Source organism: Carassius auratus, chromosome 16 (assembly GCF_003368295.1).
Source record: "Carassius auratus strain Wakin chromosome 16, ASM336829v1, whole genome shotgun sequence".
Classification (NCBI taxonomy): domain Eukaryota; kingdom Metazoa; phylum Chordata; class Actinopteri; order Cypriniformes; family Cyprinidae; genus Carassius; species Carassius auratus.
The window spans coordinates 22,136,239-22,154,336 of NC_039258.1; the positions used below are offsets into that span (position 1 = coordinate 22,136,239).

At 39.4% G+C, this 18,098-nt stretch overlaps 2 protein-coding genes across 3 annotated transcripts; one reads left to right on the plus strand and one right to left on the minus strand.

The window, feature by feature from the left end:
* The first annotated feature begins 2,484 nt into the window (after nt 1-2,484).
* On the plus strand, nt 2,485-12,819 carry cyp4t8 (cytochrome P450, family 4, subfamily T, polypeptide 8). The gene is made up of 12 exons (XM_026284757.1): nt 2,485-2,756; nt 3,200-3,344; nt 3,458-3,502; nt 3,806-3,933; nt 4,492-4,616; nt 4,695-4,849; nt 7,385-7,491; nt 8,073-8,263; nt 8,884-9,017; nt 9,609-9,673; nt 10,530-10,612; nt 12,249-12,819. Exons 1-12 carry the CDS (start codon nt 2,571-2,573, stop codon nt 12,424-12,426), a joined length of 1,542 nt encoding a protein of 513 aa, XP_026140542.1. The 5' UTR covers nt 2,485-2,570; the 3' UTR covers nt 12,427-12,819.
* Nucleotides 12,820-14,058: 1,239 nt separating this feature from the next.
* Nucleotides 14,059-16,685, minus strand: LOC113116539 (serine/threonine-protein kinase pim-3-like). 2 transcript variants are annotated; one of them, XR_003294037.1, is made up of 7 exons: nt 16,637-16,685; nt 16,080-16,292; nt 15,865-15,947; nt 15,670-15,720; nt 15,203-15,575; nt 14,749-15,116; nt 14,059-14,644 (listed from the first exon to the last, which is right to left on the minus strand). XR_003294037.1 is itself a non-coding variant. In XM_026284758.1 (7 exons), the coding sequence occupies exons 1-7, from the start codon at nt 16,659-16,661 to the stop codon at nt 14,657-14,659; spliced, it is 1,104 nt and encodes a 367-aa protein (XP_026140543.1). In that variant the 5' UTR covers nt 16,662-16,685; the 3' UTR covers nt 14,059-14,656. The 2 variants fall into 2 exon arrangements, 1 of the variants encoding a protein (XP_026140543.1); XM_026284758.1 differs by having other exon boundaries at nt 14,059-14,844; nt 14,946-15,116.
* Nucleotides 16,686-18,098: the final 1,413 nt, after the last annotated feature.

Sequence of the window (18,098 nt, forward strand, 5' to 3'; positions counted from 1 at the left end):
CGGGAGACCGCTGCACCCTGAAACACTGGCAGGGTTGGCAGACCGGCCTCCAGAGAGCACTGGGGTGAGACGGGCACCTTATAATGAGGTGGATACTGCTCTGCTTCAGCAGAGGCTACCCTCAGGGTAACTGTGCCTCTGGCGTCAGGACCTCTTCGTCGAGGACTTCCTAGCTTCGATAATTGCACGAAGATCTGACTTTGCCTTGGAAGTCCCCAACTTTTGAGCCTCGCGGTATGAGGAGCTTGCTTGTGGCATGGGTATCCCCGCCCAGATAACCCACGAGAGCGACGAGGGAGGAAACTCTGGAACGCCGCCTGTTTACGTGCCTCCTGGAACCTGTCGACAACGGTATTGACTGTGTCGCCGAATAGGCCCGAGGATTGAAGCTGGGAGTCCAGGAGGCAAACCCTGTCACGCTCTCTTATTTGAGACAGGGTCAGCCATAAATGCCACCCCGCGGCCACCAAGGCTGCCATAGACCGCCCAATCATGCAAGCGGTCTCTTTGGTGGTGCGGAGGGAGAGATCAGTGGTCCTTCTAAGCTCTGCAATATCTTCGGACTTGATCCCCTCTCCCTCGTCTACATCTCTCAGAAGGTCAGCCTGATATGCTTGGAGGACGGCCAGAGTGTGAAGGCATGCCCCCGCCTGACCTGCTGCCACATAGCCCTTGCCCATTAAGCTAGATGTTGTTTAACGGTTTCGTGGGCAAGGCCGGAGCCTTCAGAGATGACGCCGAACTGGGTGACAGATAGCTCGCAAGCGTCTGCTCAACCCGGGGCATCGCTCTGTACCCCCGCTCATCGAGCCCCGCGACATTGCCATAATACTTAGAGTCGGGGCCGAAGAGACGGGTCGAATAGGGGTGTTTTTACGACCTCGCTATTTCTTCATGGAGGTCGGGAAAAAAGGGAAGACTCCAGGCTGGAGGTGGCTGTCTCGGCCACAGAAACCGCTCATCTAATTTACTTTTCTGCGGTTCATGTTTTTTCTCTGCAGGCCACTCAATTTTTAATTTATCAACTGCACGAGTAACCACCTCCAACAGCTCTGATAGGGGTGGCGAATCCATACTAATCGTCTCCACATCCACCTCATCAGATGAAGAGAGGTGGAGTGTCGACCCCTAGCCCTGGGGGGAAGAAACCGACGAGCGTGCTTCCGAACCCAGGGGTTGGGCGCTGGATCTTTCAGATGAGGAAGGAGATAAGGACTGGCCCGTCTCCATACCCTCCGCCAGATCCACCTGCGAACCCCACGAGTGCAGCAGCCGCTCTGCCTCGGCAGAAGCGGGCCAGCACCGCGGGGAAAGCTGGCGAAGGCTTCCTCCTCGAAGAGAGCCCTCCAGGATCGAAGCGTCCGCATCGGCAATCGTTCACAATGCGGACAGTTGGCTCCCCCTTCGACCAGAGGCAAACCACGCATAAATCATGTGTATCCCCGTCAGTGAAGTAACGTAGGCAGGGAGGAACACACAATTTATAGCGTGATCTGGATTCGCCCTTCACATGTCTAGTCTTAGCTTTGCTCTTAGGCATATTGTTGCTTTATTGAGACAGACAACACTAAATAAGACTTACAAGACAGACTTTTGAACATGCAGACACAGAGCGCTTGCTGAAAGACGCGAAGCTGAAGCCAGCTGCGTGACATGTGCTTTTATAGCTTCCTGGTCGCTATGTCACCCCGCCTGTGACATCACGCTCTTCCGTTGGACAGATTGCACATGATATTCAGAGTTGTTCTTGCCAAAGGCGTTCCCCAAAAGCGCTCGATGCAGCTTGAGTTCCTGAAGAGGAACTGCATATTTCTATTGGCCTTAGCAACACAGACAAAACCTGTTGCTCTGCCACTGGATATGTTCATCCACACATGAGTGAGTGAATGAATGAGTTATTCATTCTGATAACACTTTTAAATTAATAACATAAACAGACATTATAACACTGTACAATAACACTGTACATCAAGTTACAATTATTTACATTTGATTATATCAGAGCAAAGTAGGCTACTGCTCGGAGAAGCATTATGTAATGATGACGATGTATAGCTTAATGATTAATTGTATTATTATTGCACAAAGTGTATTTAGCAGTTTTATTTGCCCTAGGATAGAAGTTTATATTCATAATGAACAAGTACAGGGATCCACTTGTGAAAAACAAGTGGGCTTCATTGTATTGAAGAAGTACACTTATTTTAATATGTTGTCTAGCATACTAAAGTACAGTGCTTTATATTATAATATATATACAATAATAAGGTTCTGTGATTAGGTACCCGAGGGAAGAAAAAATATGTTTTTACAATGTATTCACATCATCTAGCTGTCACGAAACCTAACGGAAGTCTTTATTTCTTGTACTATAAAAGGTTGTTTGTCTTGTCCAGTAGAAAGTCCGCCTCTCTCTCTCTCTCTCTCTCTCTCTCTCTCTCTCTCTCTCTCTCTCTCTCTCTCACACACACACACACACACACACACACACACACACACACACATCACTTCCTCTATCCCACAGCGAGCTCAATGTCAGCGGACCCCGAGCGCGACGGTCTCCTCACGTCATGCAGCTTTACGCGAGTTTCCCGTTGAGTTTGGAGTCGCTCTCCGTCAGTCATGTCTTTGCACTGGCGTTGTTTGTGTGTTTGGCGATAGTGGTTAAATTATTGGCTATGAGGAGAAGAGGGATGCGAACTATGGAGTCTTTTCCAGGGCCACCTGCAGACTGGCTCCTCGGACACGTCAAGGAGGTAAACACACAATCTCTGTAGCTAAACATTTGACTTATGTTGCCATTTTATAATCTATTCGTCAGTACAGTGGAAAATAAAATAATTAGTGTAGAAACAATTTTCACTCAGACATTGTTGGTCATTTTCTAAATTATTGACAAAAGTAATATTTTCTTGTAAAACGTGCTCCAGTATCTTTTGTTTGAATTTCAACTCTGAAAAACAAGTTTATTCCAGTCATGATAACATGACAAACCTCATGCCTGAGCCCTTGTCTATTCACTACAACTAAATAATTACATAATTATATTGTGCAGCATTAAACAGCCTTGCATTACATTCACATTCTTCAGCAGCAGTTGGTGGGATTCACGTGAAAATAATCAATTGAGAGCGCAATTTGTTCTTGAAACGTGTTTTATTGTGCATCACAGTTACACAGACCTTTTGTATATTCATAGTTTCACCAGGATGGACATGATTTGGAAAAGATTATGAAGTGGAGTGGACAGTATCCTTTTGCCTTTCCGCTGTGGTTTGGCCCGTCATTGTCCATTCTGAACATCCACCACCCATCATATGTGAAGACCATTCTCACCACTACAGGTGCTCATCCATTTGACACTCTTAAGATTCATATCTCAGGCTAATTCACTGAAATATTTACAACTAAAACCAGCATTTTGAAAAAAAGAGAAAAAAATGTGCTTTATTTACAGAACCAAAAGATGATTATGCATACAAGTTTTTCATCCCTTGGTTAGGTAAGATCACGTTTTCTTTTTTAATTTACTATAAGGTTTATTATTGGGTGTTTCTTCAACTACGGTCAAGTCTGTCCATGTGGATTTTTAGAAATAATCTAAGAGTTTAATTTATTCTGTTTATAAACAGAGTTTTCTCACAATTTTTTCACTAGCAATGCCCATTGCATGGCACAGACACCAAGGGAGTATTAAGACATTTTAGTCTGTTTAGTCCACGAATGTCATTTCTCACCATCTCAAGTCATCATTCACTTTGTGGTATTCTGTTATCACTAGAGTAACTCTTGGCTGTCTCCTCAGGCGATGGCTTGCTTGTGTCTACTGGACAGAAGTGGTTTCGGCACAGACGGCTTCTCACTCCTGGTTTCCATTATGATGTTCTGAAGCCTTATGTGAAACTTGTTTCTGATTCAACCAAAGTCATGCTTGTATGTGAAAGAAATAGTTTACCCAAAAATAAAACAAGTCAGTATTTACCCGCACTTTATGTTAAAAAGAGTTTATCCTGTCCCAGCAAATTCATGTGTACAACTGTAAGACTGCTGCAGAAATTTCTCTGCTTTTTGGTTCATCTCAACCAATCCGAAGCAGCAACATTTTCACAACCAGTTACGTAAAATTGCGGCAGGACTATTTGTTTGTCCAAACAATGGAAGTTCAAATTATTTTTAGAGAAACCAGTTTGAAAACAGTCATTATATTTTGTAATTCCTGTTTTAAAAAATCACCTTCTACTTCGAAACAAAAAATTGAGGCTTGTAAAATATTCAGAAAAATTAAGTAGAAATTGGTTACATTCTTTTGATGATTTCAAGTAATGGAAAAGCCTCTATGACTACGTAGTTGATCATTTAATTTTTACAGTGTTGCCAGGTGACGTGATAGACTTAAACAAATGAAATTATTGATAGGATTATTTCAAAAGCTTGTCTTTTGGTTGCTTTGTTTTAGTTATAGTTTGAGTCATTTATTGTTCTCTCTTTCAGGGTAAGTGGGAAATTTATGGCAAATCAGGAGAGTCGTTTGAACTGTTTAAGCATGTAAGTCTGATGACACTGGACAGCATCACGAAATGTGCATTCAGCTGTAACAGCAACTGTCAGACAGAACGGTCAGTTCACACTCCTTTATCTCGTCCTTTTGTATACATCCATCTCCTTTCAGAATAACCTCATTGATCTCATTGCAGTAAAAACAACCCGTACATCCAGGCGGTGTATGACCTCTGCCACCTGGTGAACCTCAGGTTCAGAGTGTTTCCTTACCACAGCAAGACCATATTTCATCTCAGTCCACATGGATACAAGTTCAGGAAGGCAGCCAGAATAGCACACGATCATACAGGTGTCGTTTTTTTTGCTAAGCCACAGTCATGCACCCAACCATTTGGTTCTTTTAATTGTGATGATTTTGGCTCATGTTTAACAAAAACCCACCAATTCACTATCTCAACAAATTAGAATACTTCATAAGTATATCAATACCTTGACAAAAGCCCTTAGATTCTCTCTGGGGTTCAGGTCTGGTGAGTTTGCTGGCCAGTCAAGCACACCAACACCATGGTCATTTAACCAACTTTTGGTGCTTTTGTCAGTGTGGGCAGGTGCCAAATCCTGCTGGAAAATGAAATCAGCATCTTCAGAAAGCTGGTCAGCAGAAGGAGGCTTTAAGTACTCCAAACTTTCTTGGTAAACGGGTGCAGTGACATTGTTTTTCCAAAAACACAAAGGACCAACATCAGCAGATGACTGTGGAAACTTAACACTGGACTTCAAGCAACTTGGGCTACGAGCTTTTCCACCCTGCCTCCAGACTCTAGGACCATGGTTTCCAAATGAAATACAAAACTTGCTCTCATCTGAAAAGAGGACTTTGGACCACTGGGCAACAGTCCAGTTCTTCTTCTCCTTAGCCCAGGTAAGACGCCTCTGAGGTAGTCTTTGGTTCAGGAGTGGCTTAACATGAGGAATACGACAACTGTAGCCAAATTCCTTGGCACGTCTGTGTGTGGTGGCTCTTGATGCCTTGACCCCAGCCTCAGTCCATTCCTTGTGAAGTTCACTCAAATTCTTGAATTGATTTTGCTTGAAAATCCTGCGATTGGCTGCGGTTCAATTCAATTCAATTCAAGTTTATTTGTATAGCACTTTTTACAATACAAATCGTTACAAAGCAACTTTACAGAAAATTATGTTTCTACAATATTTAGTAGTAGCTAGTAGTTTGTGCACATTTGACAGGATTTTAGAAAAAATAAAAATAATAATAATAATACAAGACGTAGTCAGCTAGACGATGAACTATCAATATTATCAATTAAGTTATTATATGATGCAGTCACACATGTAGCAATAATTGTTAGTTCTGTTTGTTGATTCAGGGTTAGCATCATCTGAGGTCCTCTGAGGGTCAGCCTCTGCGGTTCTCTCGGTTGGTTGTGCATCTTTTTCTTCCACACTTTTTCCTTCACTCAACTTTCTGTTACAGTGCTTAGAAACAGCACTCTGTGAACAGCCAGCTTCTTTTTCAATGAATGTTTGTGTCTTACCCTCCTTGTGAAGGGTGTCAATGGACAATCTTCTGGACAACTGTCAGATCAGCAGTCTTCCCCATGATTGTGTAGCCTAGTGAACCAAACTGAGAGACCATTTTGAAGGCTCAAGAAACCTTTGTGGGTGTTTTGAGTTAATTAAATGATTGGCATGTCACCATATTCTAATTTGTTGAGATTTGTGGGTTTTTGTTAAATGTGAGCCAAAATTATCACAATTAAAAGAACCAAAAACTTAAACTACTTTAGTCTGTGTGCATTGAATTTAATACACAAGTTTCACAATTTGAGTTGAACTACTGAAATGAACTTTTCCAAGTCTTGGCCTGCTCATGGGCTACTATTATATACATATCTGCTTATGTGTCTTAGTTAAACCAGAATATATGCTACTGTTCTGAAGTTTGGGGTCAGTATGATTTCTATTCTTTAATATTTTAGAATTTTTTTTACATTGATCAAATGTGACAGTAAAGGATTTTTCTGTAAAATAAATGCTGTTCTTTCAGCGTTCTATTATTCAAAGAATCGAAACTGAGCAGTTTTCACAAAAATATTACTCAGCAAAACTGGGGGGTATTCCAAAATGCAGGTTATGTGACATACCCAGGTATGACTTTTGGTTCCAAAATCGGAGGTTACTTTCAGGGCATGTAAATAACAATAGTAACCTGCTCTCTGAAGATAACCTGCTCTGGAGCAGCTTGTGTTCCAGGGTTAGTTCACGTCAGTGCTATCAGCGCATGCATATCAAAACGTCCTTTAGCAACAAATTGATCTGCCTTTAGCAACCTCCCCTGGAAATTAGTTAGCAACAGTGTCCGTCGTAAATTATTCCTTACATCAGGAACATACTCTGAGCAGAGTTTTTGGAGCCACATACCTCGAGTAAGCAATATTTGGGGTTAATCATCAGAGAGTTCAGGGTTTAACAGATGGTAACCGTGCTTTCTGGAATACACCCCTGTTTTCAACATTGATAATATTTAGAAATGTTTCTTGAGCAGTAAATCATCATATTAAGAGTGATTTCTGAAGATCATGTGACACTGAAGACTGGATGAATGAAGCTGAAAATACAGCTTTGTTCACAGGAATCAATTTTAATATAGTATTTTACTATATATTCACATTGAGAATTGTTTTTTTAAATTATAATAATATTTCACAGTTTTACTTTATTTTTAATCAAATAAATGCAGCCTTAGTGAGCAGAAGAGACATTACAAAATCTCACAACCCCAAATATTTGAACGGATAAAGCTATCATGTCATTTCAATTTCTTAATATATATATATATATTTTTTTTTCATATATTTATTTTTAGCGTACGTTATCAGAACAAGGAAAGAAGTCTTGAAGATTGAGAAGGAACAGGGCATTTTTAAAAGAAATCGAAATTTGGACTTTTTGGATATTCTTCTGTCTGCCCGAGTATGATATTCTCATCTCTTATATTTAAAGGAACACTCCACTTTCCATTTTCCAACTCCCCTGGAGTTAAACAGTTGAGTTTTACTGTTCTGGAATCCATTCAGCAGATCTCCAGGTCTGGAGGTAGAACTTTTAGCTTAGCTTAGCTTAGCTTAGCTTAGCTTAGTTTAGCTTAGCATAGCACAGCAATGGATTCGAAAATGGTAAAACTCAGCTGTTTAAAGGTGCAATGGGTGATTGTCTTCAGAATTTTTTTTTGTTATGCTAGTGGAGTCTCCACATCCCCATAGCAATCATTAAGTTAAGTGGTCTAAATGTATTGTAATACTTTTAAAGTATTCTGGTCTGTGAGCATAAATGCGTTCAGGGGGCGTGGCTTTGGGAGGGTTGGACGTTCGCTTTCAGTGCTATCAGGCTAATGTTAGCATTTTCCAAGATCTCCTATTGCACATTTAACTCTAGGGGAGTTGGAAAATGATCCAATTTCCCCCAAAAAGTTTAGTGTTCTTTTAAAGAAAATAAATAAAAATAGCCATTGTATCATCTATCATCGATGTTAGAGATATGTTTGTTACTCACAGGACGAGCATCAGCAGGGTTTGTCAGATGAAGATATCAGGGCTGAAGTGGACACATTCATGTTTGAAGGCCATGACACCACGGCCAGTGGGATATCTTGGCTCTTCTACAATCTGGCATGTAACCCTGAGCACCAGGAGAAATGCAGAGAGGAGATCCTGCAGGTTCTGGATGGAAAAGACACCGTGGACTGGTACTTTCATTATTACTCATGTGAGACTGGGTTGGACGGTTGACTATATGGAGTGTAGACGCCTGGGTTGGTTATAGTGGTATGATCTTGGGAAAATAGTTTTAAGTCACAGTAACATATGGCTGCTTGATTATAATGTGTGATAATAATATAATAGTGCTCTGTTGGATTGAGATCTGGTGACTGTGAAGAAACCAGTTTGAGATGATCCGAGCTTTGAGACATGGTGTGTTTTCCTGCTGGACGAAGCATCACATAAATCTTTTTCAGACCATTCTTTGTAAATTTAATGTTTTACATTTGGCAGGTATTGTATCTTATTTCATTTTAAAGACTCAAGGTATTTCACGGCAAAACACACTGATATAATCATTATTTTTGTCTTGCTTTTTTCTATACACATTATACCGTACAAAAACCAAATGACTCAACTCTGCTCAGATTTTGAGAAAACAGATGGTGATCATTCATTCATTTCACCTTGATTTCATTGCTCTCTTGAGCATATAACAAAGAAATCCTGCACACCGATGTCACAACTACTCAACATTTCAATATTTTCAGTAAAGCCTTATTCACAGTCAGTTTCTCTGAGAATTTTCTCTCTGCTTATGTTTCAGGGAAGACCTCAATAAAATTCCTTACACCACAATGTGCATTAAAGAATCCCTGCGGCTCTGTCCTCCTGTCCCGGGAATATCAAGAAAGTTGACTAAACCCATGACCTTTTTTGACGGACGAACTGTACCTGAAGGTAGACCTATATTTCAGTTTGTTCCTCACACAAAGAAACACAAGTCATATACTACTTTTTCAGTACTAATAATGGTACTTTATGGCACTTTTTGTCTTTTTGGAGCAAGACCATCACTGGTCACCATCTAAATTCTTTGCAAGAAAACATTTTTAGAGGAACTTAAAAAATTAGCTGATGACAGAATCTGCATTTGTGGTTGATAGAGTTCAGTATTGCTTCAGAAGGGGATCATATAGTTTCCCCAAATGCATCAGTCATAAAACCCAAACATTTTGTGAGAAGCCACAGCATGATCCACTTATTACAAAGACTGTCCTTGACAATAGTATTTCACGTAATGGTTTCAGTGTTTTGGTCTCCGGTGAGTATGAAGTTTGACAGACTGCTCCCTGCTGCTTTATGAGCTGTTCACCTAAACAGATATGATGACCTCTAACTCAGAGCACATCTGATCAAACATTAACCTGGCTGCTTGTTGTTCAGTTACTCATTATATGACACTGAATGTTATCAGTTCATCACAGTGAACGTACTGCAGACTGAATACATCACTGCATGCCTTAAAAACACTGTTTTACTCTTCCACAGGTTGTATCATTGGAGTCAGCATTTATGGGATTCACAGGAATGCCTCAGTGTGGGAGAATCCAAATGTATGTGTGCATTCTTCATATCTGAAATATCACTCATTACATAACATAGCTGTTACAAAAATAATCATTTACAAAGGAGTGTACAGTGGAGTCCAAAGTTGTGAAGGTGCACCATTTGCCATGATATACCAATATATATATCTATATATATTTTTTTTTTTTGTAAGTGAAAATGAACAAAAATAGATCTAATTTCTTAGCATTCACTGTGTTTTTAATTTATATGAATGCACCGGAGCTGCATTAACAAAACCTGATGATCGTGTTTTCCAGTTTGATTTGAAATCATTTGACAATCATTTACTCACATCTGACTAGTTCTTTAGAAATAATGAAATCATAACCAATTCTATAATAACCATAAACATTTTGTATTAATCTTTTCATAGATTTAATCTAATAAAAATATCTAAACCTTAAATTATTTGCAAATGTAAATATTATTTTGTTCTCATCATTTCGGACCTGTTATAAAAAAAATCTAAATACACACGTGCAAAAAAATGTAATAATATATTATATGTGGTTATGATCAATGCCATATTTTAACCATAAACCTTCTATTTTATGTTGGTAATATTCCTTAACAGAAGACAATATTATAAGACTTCATAATATTATGAAGTATTATAATATTTGTACATATAAAAGTTTTTAAAAAGCCACTGAAATAAGAACATAAACTGCTTTTATTCAAGTCAGAAATAACCCAAATTATATGACTTAAATCAATTAGAAATATGTCTTGAAGGTAACAATTGCCATCAGTGCTTGATGATTTAATTTCATGAACATAATTATTTCTGTCTCAGGTGTGTTTCTTTTAAATGTATTTAATACGTTGTGTTGTGCACAGGTGTTTGATCCGTTAAGGTTTCTTCCGGAGAATGTTGCTGAGAGATCACCGCATGCTTTTGTGCCCTTCTCTGCTGGACCCAGGTTTGTTGAAGAGACATGAGCGGTTTAGCAAGTGACTCTCTCATTCTCTCACACTTCAGTCACACAGAACAGAGCTGCTCTTTGGTTTGGAGTTTGGAGCGTCTCTGACCTCATCTCAACCCTATGAGAGCACACAGACACAAGAGGACTTGGGTGTGCTAGCAATGCTGTCTGTTTTTATTAACCTCACAATTCTGACTTTTGGACTTAGGTTATATCTTGGAATTCTGCATTTAAATCTTTTAATTCTGAGTTTTTATCTCGCAGTTATGATTCTGAGGAAAAATGTCAGAACTTTTTCAGGTTTTTCTATTGAACAGAAAAGGAAGATTCTTCAACGTACTAATTTCTGTACAATGACAGTTGATAGTAACCACTTTGTTACACTTAAAAAGTCTAAGGGCTATATGACTCTTCTGTACTTATATAGTTGTGGTAAACAAACTAAGATTTAAGTCATTATTCACAAAACATCGCCCCCTCTCAAATGTCATTCTGCAAATAAAAAAAAAACTGCAAGAAGCAAGTATATGCTATCAGAAACCCTTTTGGTATCTGCATGCATATGGGAAGATTTTCAGGTGTAAAACAGCTTTTGCTCTGTTCATCACAGAAGACTAGTATTGCAGCACCCAGAATGTTGCACACTGCTCTTGTGGACTACATTCATAATAAATGCATGGGGTCTTTTGTCCTTCCAGCAGTTTAAAGGGATAGTTCACCCAAAAATTTAAATTCTGTCATCGTTTTCTAACCCTCATGTCGTTCCAAACCTGTATGAGTGGCTTTCTTATGTTGAACATAAAAGAAGATATTTTGAAGATTGCTGGTTTGAGTGAACTATTTCTTTAATATGTCACTAAGAACCGCATTTTTTAAAAAAATGATTGCATGACGAACAGAACGTCTCCTGTGTGAGCTAGCTCTTCCATTACATGCCTGCAGCTCGATGAATTTATGTCTTTGACCTCAAATCAACTCTGATGAGAACAAACAGCTATAAAGCGATTGATAACGCAGGTCCTTTTGACAATGATTTTGTCTGAAGAAATGTACTGAGTTGGCTATGCTTGTGAAAAAGAACTGTGCTTAATTGTACTCAACGTGCACTTGCAAAATAACTTATTGATTATATAATAATAAAAGTCTACTTAAGTGCACTTTGTAAAAAGGTCAGATTAAAAATGATTATTTAAAGAACATTTTAATTGTGCTTCATAATGCACTCATTTTAATGTGTTGACTAACTAAAGCACATGTAAAGTAGGTAATTATAATGTTAGCTGTAGCTGTAGTTATTCAATATCACATTTAATATTTTACTTAATTGCAGCTTCATTACAAATGTGTAATTTTATTAAAATACATGACGTACAAGTTTGAATGGAAATTGCATGAAAGTATATTTTAGCTTTTCATAAATGCTTGTCAGTACATTCGTCCCTACACAAACCATATTTAATATTTCACTCATACTTAAAAGTGATTAAATAAACTACTATGAAAAAACCCATTTCATTGGGCTATATCCAGAAGTGTGAACATTTTTCTGAATGTTTAGTTCTCAGTACTAATGCAAACATATTATTATCATATGCTTGTTTAAAGAAAGCTTGTGGTGTGTATCTGATAACAGAAACTGCATCGGACAGAACTTCGCTATGAATGAGATGAAGGTGGCCGTGGCGCTGACACTGAAGAAATACCGGCTGATTAAAGACCCCCAGCACATCCCAAAGATGATCCCTCAAGTGGTGCTCCGATCAATCAATGGAATCCACATCAAGATCAAACCAGTAGAGAATGATTCCTGATCCGCTAGCGGGTGTTTGCCTTAATGACTGCATTTAGATATTTAATACATATTTCATGTCTGGAAACTTGATGGTTAGTAAATACCCCACACTAAAGTGGCCCAACTGTGTAATGACTTCAGTGCTTAAGCCCTGATCCGTATGAACAAACTCATTTACTCATGCAGCAGAAGTCACAGCAGTGGTTGTCTGTTATACTGTACTTACAACACAGCATTTAAAACATCTAAGGAAAAACGTCCGGGTAATATGAATTAGCTTTAGGTAATGAATGAATCTTTTGCCTCAGCTACATTACTACATGAATTCTAGAACTAGAGATCTCTAATATGGAATAAATACAGATGAGATCTTGTGATCTGTAACTACTGCAATAAAAGATTTTAAAAAATGCATGTTAATTTTTTTTTGACAAGTGCATTGCCTTTTTGTGTATATAGAAATGTAATATGTTTACTCATCAGCATTACACGTTTTAAATAAAAATTCTGTTTTACAAATTAAATGGAGATGACCCTTAGAAGAATAGTTTATCTAAAAATACAAAACACTACTACTAGAACAGAACCTATAGAATAATGCGCATGCGCGACTGAACGAATCACTCCCAGAGACGACTCGTTCTTCCCGAGTCACATTAAAGATTTGTTCAAAATGAACGAATCGTTCAAGAACGACAAATCAGTACAGCAGTGTGCGTGTTCATCTTCAGTTCGGTCTTCACAGCAGTTCAGTCAGTACTGTTTGAGTACATGAATTACTCCGGGATATTGGTTTGTTTGAACTCAGAGGGAGTGTCAGTCATGTTAATAAAGTTAACAGCTTAAATAATTTGTGGATTCATGCTTATTGGAGACGCAAACCGTTTAAAACGAACTAGTTCAATCGGTTCACTAAGAAGAACCGATTAAACTGAACGATTCGTTCGCGAATCGGACATCACTAATCTCGATTCTCCCGTCACTGGTGAGAAGAGAACAGACATTCACGTACAACCTTTTGCTATTACAAGTATCCAACCACACAATAATATATCTAACAATCATACAACACACAACAGCCAATAATACGAATACCAAAAATGACACTAGACACCCAAAGGTTTTAAAACAAGATTTTTACCTTAAAAATAGTTACAAAGTCACTCTGATGGTACACCGACTTCTAATAACATGAACGGCTTCTGTTTCTTTCCAAAAGTCTGTTCTGGAAGGGCATACGTTTAGTGAGCGAAAAAATACAAACTGCGCGAAGTAAACACCTCAAAAACTTTTTTTCATATATATCAGTCGATATCGATAATTATCACGATATAAGTCAAATCTTTATTTTTCTCCAGTTTAAAGCTAAATTTATGTTCTAAATTGAAAGTTGTAGAAACCAGACCATTAACGTTTCTTTACAAAATGCATATCTAAATAGAAAAATGTATTTCTTAGTTTTCTGCATGTTCTAATGAGTGATATCGTTTAAAATCAAGAAATATGTCTGGGTTGCCAGATAATACCACTTTTTTGTCTCTTAGAAATGCACATTAGGATGCAGAGATAACATTTTTGTTCATCAAAACCAGTAGCATCTGTAAAAATAATACCAACCTTTTATAAGGTTAAATTTATTCTTTTTTTTTTTTTCTTTTTTTTACTTAATGAAATTCGGTGTGAATATCCCACATTGCTGTCACAATCCCATGGTGCAGTGAGTGTTAACATGGTAAATGATGCCAATGTTTAGATTGAAAAGCCTTCTGGCTGTCTCGTTTGTTGCACAGTGTTTCTCCTGTTTGGCTTTAAACTAGTTTAAATAACACAGTCATTTATGAAGGTAAAGCAATGACTACAGTATTTGGATATATTTATATTTATATATTATGGTTTTTATTTATATTTTTAGATTCAGTTAAAGGTTAATTTATTTCAAATAACAGAAATGTTTTCTGTAGGTTTCAGTTAAGTAATTAAATCATTCCTAAGGTTTTGATGTTTTTGTCTCTTCATGCTGGTTTAGGCTCAGTCTGGAGCGGATCTCTGTAGCTTCAGGACTCTGGTTTGAGCCGGCGCTGCGTGTCCAGCTCCTCCAGCATCCACACAGAGCCCTCAGTCACGCTCCAGAGTGAAGCACAGCATTACAAAACACATGAAACGCCTGCTGTCCACTCGTCCTCACTGCAGGTGTCCAGCTGTCTCTGCTGCTCCTGTGTCCTGCACTCCTGCTCACACTATGTTCACAATTACAGACAGTTACCTACATTGATCCTGACAGGACAATCCAACTGTCCAATCAACACGGAGTCATTGAGATGAGTGTGCTGTGATTGGCCACCTGTGGAGCGTAACCAGGGATGCTGTTCAATGTCCTGTAAGCTGGGACGCTCGTCCGCTGCTGCTCTAAGACACCATCTAATCAACTGACGGCAGTCTGTCACATACAACACAGTACTTGAGCAACACAACATCAACTTCGGCTCGCTCCGGCCCTGATTTCTGACTGTGAACAGCTGCATGTTTGCCATCTCTTGCCTGCAGACAGGTGACTCGGGAAGCGCAGTCTGCGAACCCTCCGTGCGCTTTGGAAAGGTAGAGAGCCGCACAGGAGCTTGTAGAGCGTCACACCCAGCGACCAAGCAGTGGCTGCTCCGGCACGATAGCTGTGGAAACGAAACCACTCCGGAGGGGCGTATGAAAGAGTGCCTGAGAGACCCCAGAAGAGCAAGAGATCAGCTCAAACGCTTCCAGTCCAAAACACACACTTCCACAGAGATCTCCTCCTGACCAACCTGCAAACTCTTCATACTGCGAGTCCTTCAGGAGGTGTCCGCAGCCAAAGTCCAGCAGCTTGATCTCGCTGGTATCGGTGCAAATGAGCAGGTTCTGTGGCTTGACGTCCCGGTGGAAGACGCCGCGGCTCTCGCAGTGTTTGAGAGCGTCGATGAGCTGCAGCAGCACCTTCTTGGCCTGGCTCTCATCCAGACAGCCGTTCTCCTCACAGAAACTGTGGAGATCCTGGCAAGGATCCGGCCGTTCCAGGATCATGACGTAGCGTTCGGGATGGTCAAACCACTCCAGCAGCTTCAGGACACTGGGACAGACAGGAGCTGAATTGACTCGGGTCATCAACGCGACCTCCAGCGGCAGCAGACCCTGACCTTCCTGCAGCGGCAGAGACAGCAGACCCTTGAGTCATCGCTAGAGGCCTGAGTGTGGCTTTATGTGTGTATCAAACCCTACAAGTGACTGAACTTACAACTTCCACGTCCTCGTGCTCCTCGTCTTTAGTCACGTACTTGATGGCCACCTGCAGACAGATGAACCACAGTATTTTACACCTGCTAATGATGACAATAACCTCAAGCTCCGTACAGATTAAATACAGTTTATGTCACGAGTGTCGTGAATGAGGGCTGTTTGAATGAATCGAGGAGGAAAGAAAATGTCTTACTGGCAATCCATCAGAGCTGCGGGTCCCAGCAAACACAGAGCCGAATCCACCTTGACCCAGCATTGGGCCCTTTATATACGCATCTGCAACAATCACACGATCACAAGAAATGAGAAAACAGGCGACTACAAGACTGTTCCTGTAATCATCATCAGTGAATGAACATGTCAATGGCAAAACACTTAATTCAGCCATGTCTTGAGAATCAGCCTGACCTTCAGCAGAGCGTTTGGTGGGTCTGGGATCTTCATCCTCCGAGCTCTGTCTCTTCCTCTTCCGTTGAGTCGACTCAGAAGGCACAGGACAGATATAGCCAGGCCGGGTCGGGGTTGACAGTGCTTTCTGAATGTGGTCTCCACACTGTCTCCCAGCCTCCTGACCAGCAGCCATCTGGGTTAAAACAGCAGTGGATCTGGAGCGACCCAAAGCTGAGAGAGCACCACTTCACTGTTTCACACTGTTTGACTTTCTTCTGCTTTTAATGAATTTCTTCAAATAAATCAGCTCAACAATGTCTTGAGGTTTGTTAACCGTAGTATAAGCGGAATAATTGACTCTGGTCAGATTATTATTGAAAATAATGCACATCCCAGATGAAAACAATCATGTGAAGTGACACATAATACACTTTTTATAAAAAAGGTACAATATATGCTTGTTTCACTAGTGTTCGAGATAAATCTGCTAAACTGCACAACGTTATTAATGTAAGGGTAGTCTAACAATACAACTTCAAACCAAACAAACAAATGTGAAAAATTAAAACACTCACCTTGTCTTTCGCCCATGTGAGCCATCGAAAATATCCTTAATATCTCTCCTTCACAATGACAAAAGAAACGAATAGATAAGAAAAAGAAAAAACACCTGAAACCAAATAAAAACAAATAAATCAAATAAAACTCTCCTCAGAATAATCTAAACTCAGAAATGCTCCGAACTCCTTCAGACATAAAAGTGTGTCTCGAGTCTCGTCTTCAAACACACAACAATCAGAAACAGAAGACTTCAGACTTTTATAGCTGCAGATGGAACTTACAGGTTGCTATAGCAACTCAGATTCGATTCACGCACAATCGAGCTCGCGCTGCAGACTGTAGCATGACGTCGTGTAACGTTACTTTCGTGACGTAGTGTGCGCCGACTACTGAGATATCTGTAAAATAAAACCTTTACAAAGTTGCTTTTTTAAGAGCTGGAAAAAATATGTTCACTGAGATAATGATTATTATATCATACAATTAATTTATGATTAGATTGTGATTATTTTCACCAGCAGAGAGCGCTGTGAGCTAGTCCTAGAGATTATGAACAACGAAGAGCAGAGCGCTATTATCATCATCATCATCAGTTATCAAGAGAGACACGTCACTGATTTCAGGGTAGAAACGTATGGAAAGCCAAATGGGTCAGAATACGCGTGCTTTTCAACGCCGTATTAATTTTAAAACGCCGTTTTCATAACACCGCCAGGCGTTAAATAAGCGCCGTTACGCGTTAAGTTAACGCCAGACGCCACCACGCGTTAAAATAACGCCACACGCCGATAGACGTTAAGTTAACGCGACACGCCACTTAAGATGCAGATTTATTTACTCATCTACATGGACACACCTCTCATGGCTACAAGGACTCTACGGCAAGTCAGAGCATCCAGTTTGCAAGAGCGCGAAGATGGCTAGCCCTTACAATTATACATATAGCTTTTGTCTCATAAAGTTATCACCCCAGGCATGAATAAGTGCAAATTTGGAAAAGATTTTATTCAACAGTTAAATTAATAAGAAAGTAATATTATTATTGTATTATTATATTATATTTTGAGTAGGCTATCATTTCAATTTAATAAATAGTTGGCGATAGTTTCACAAAAATAGAAAATCTGTTTATTTACATTTACATTTACATTTACTCAACCTAATGTTGTTTCAAACCTTATGCCTGTATTGCGTTTGAGGAAGATATTTTGAAGAATGCTGATAACCAAACTGTTTTAGTCTGTAAATATATTACGATTCCGATGCAGCTTCTGAAACAAAAGTAGAGCATATGTAACTCTAAATTAAATATCATTTTTCTTATATATATATATATATATATATATATATATATTATATATTTATTTATTTATAAACATAAACTGAAATGATAATCATAGCTGAATTAAGCAGAACTGCAGAGCTGACCCCCACTAAAAATAGACTTATGGGAGTCCCCCCTGATATTTTGTATTA

Coding starts and splice junctions, on each gene's coding strand:
- cyp4t8 (XM_026284757.1), top strand. CDS start 2,571: ATGCAGCTTTACGCGAGTTTCCCGTTGAGTTTGGAGTCGCTCTCCGTC. Junction 3,345..3,457: donor GACCATTCTCACCACTACAG/GTGCTCATCCAT, acceptor CTTTATTTACAG/AACCAAAAGATGATTATGCA. Junction 3,934..4,491: donor ATTCAACCAAAGTCATGCTT/GTATGTGAAAGA, acceptor TCTCTCTTTCAG/GGTAAGTGGGAAATTTATGG.
- LOC113116539 (XM_026284758.1), bottom strand. CDS start 16,661: ATGGCTCACATGGGCGAAAGACAAG. Junction 16,293..16,636: donor TCACATGGGCGAAAGACAAG/GTGAGTGTTTTA, acceptor GTGCTCTCTCAG/CTTTGGGTCGCTCCAGATCC. Junction 15,721..15,864: donor GCAGCTCTGATGGATTGCCA/GTAAGACATTTT, acceptor ATCTGTCTGCAG/GTGGCCATCAAGTACGTGAC.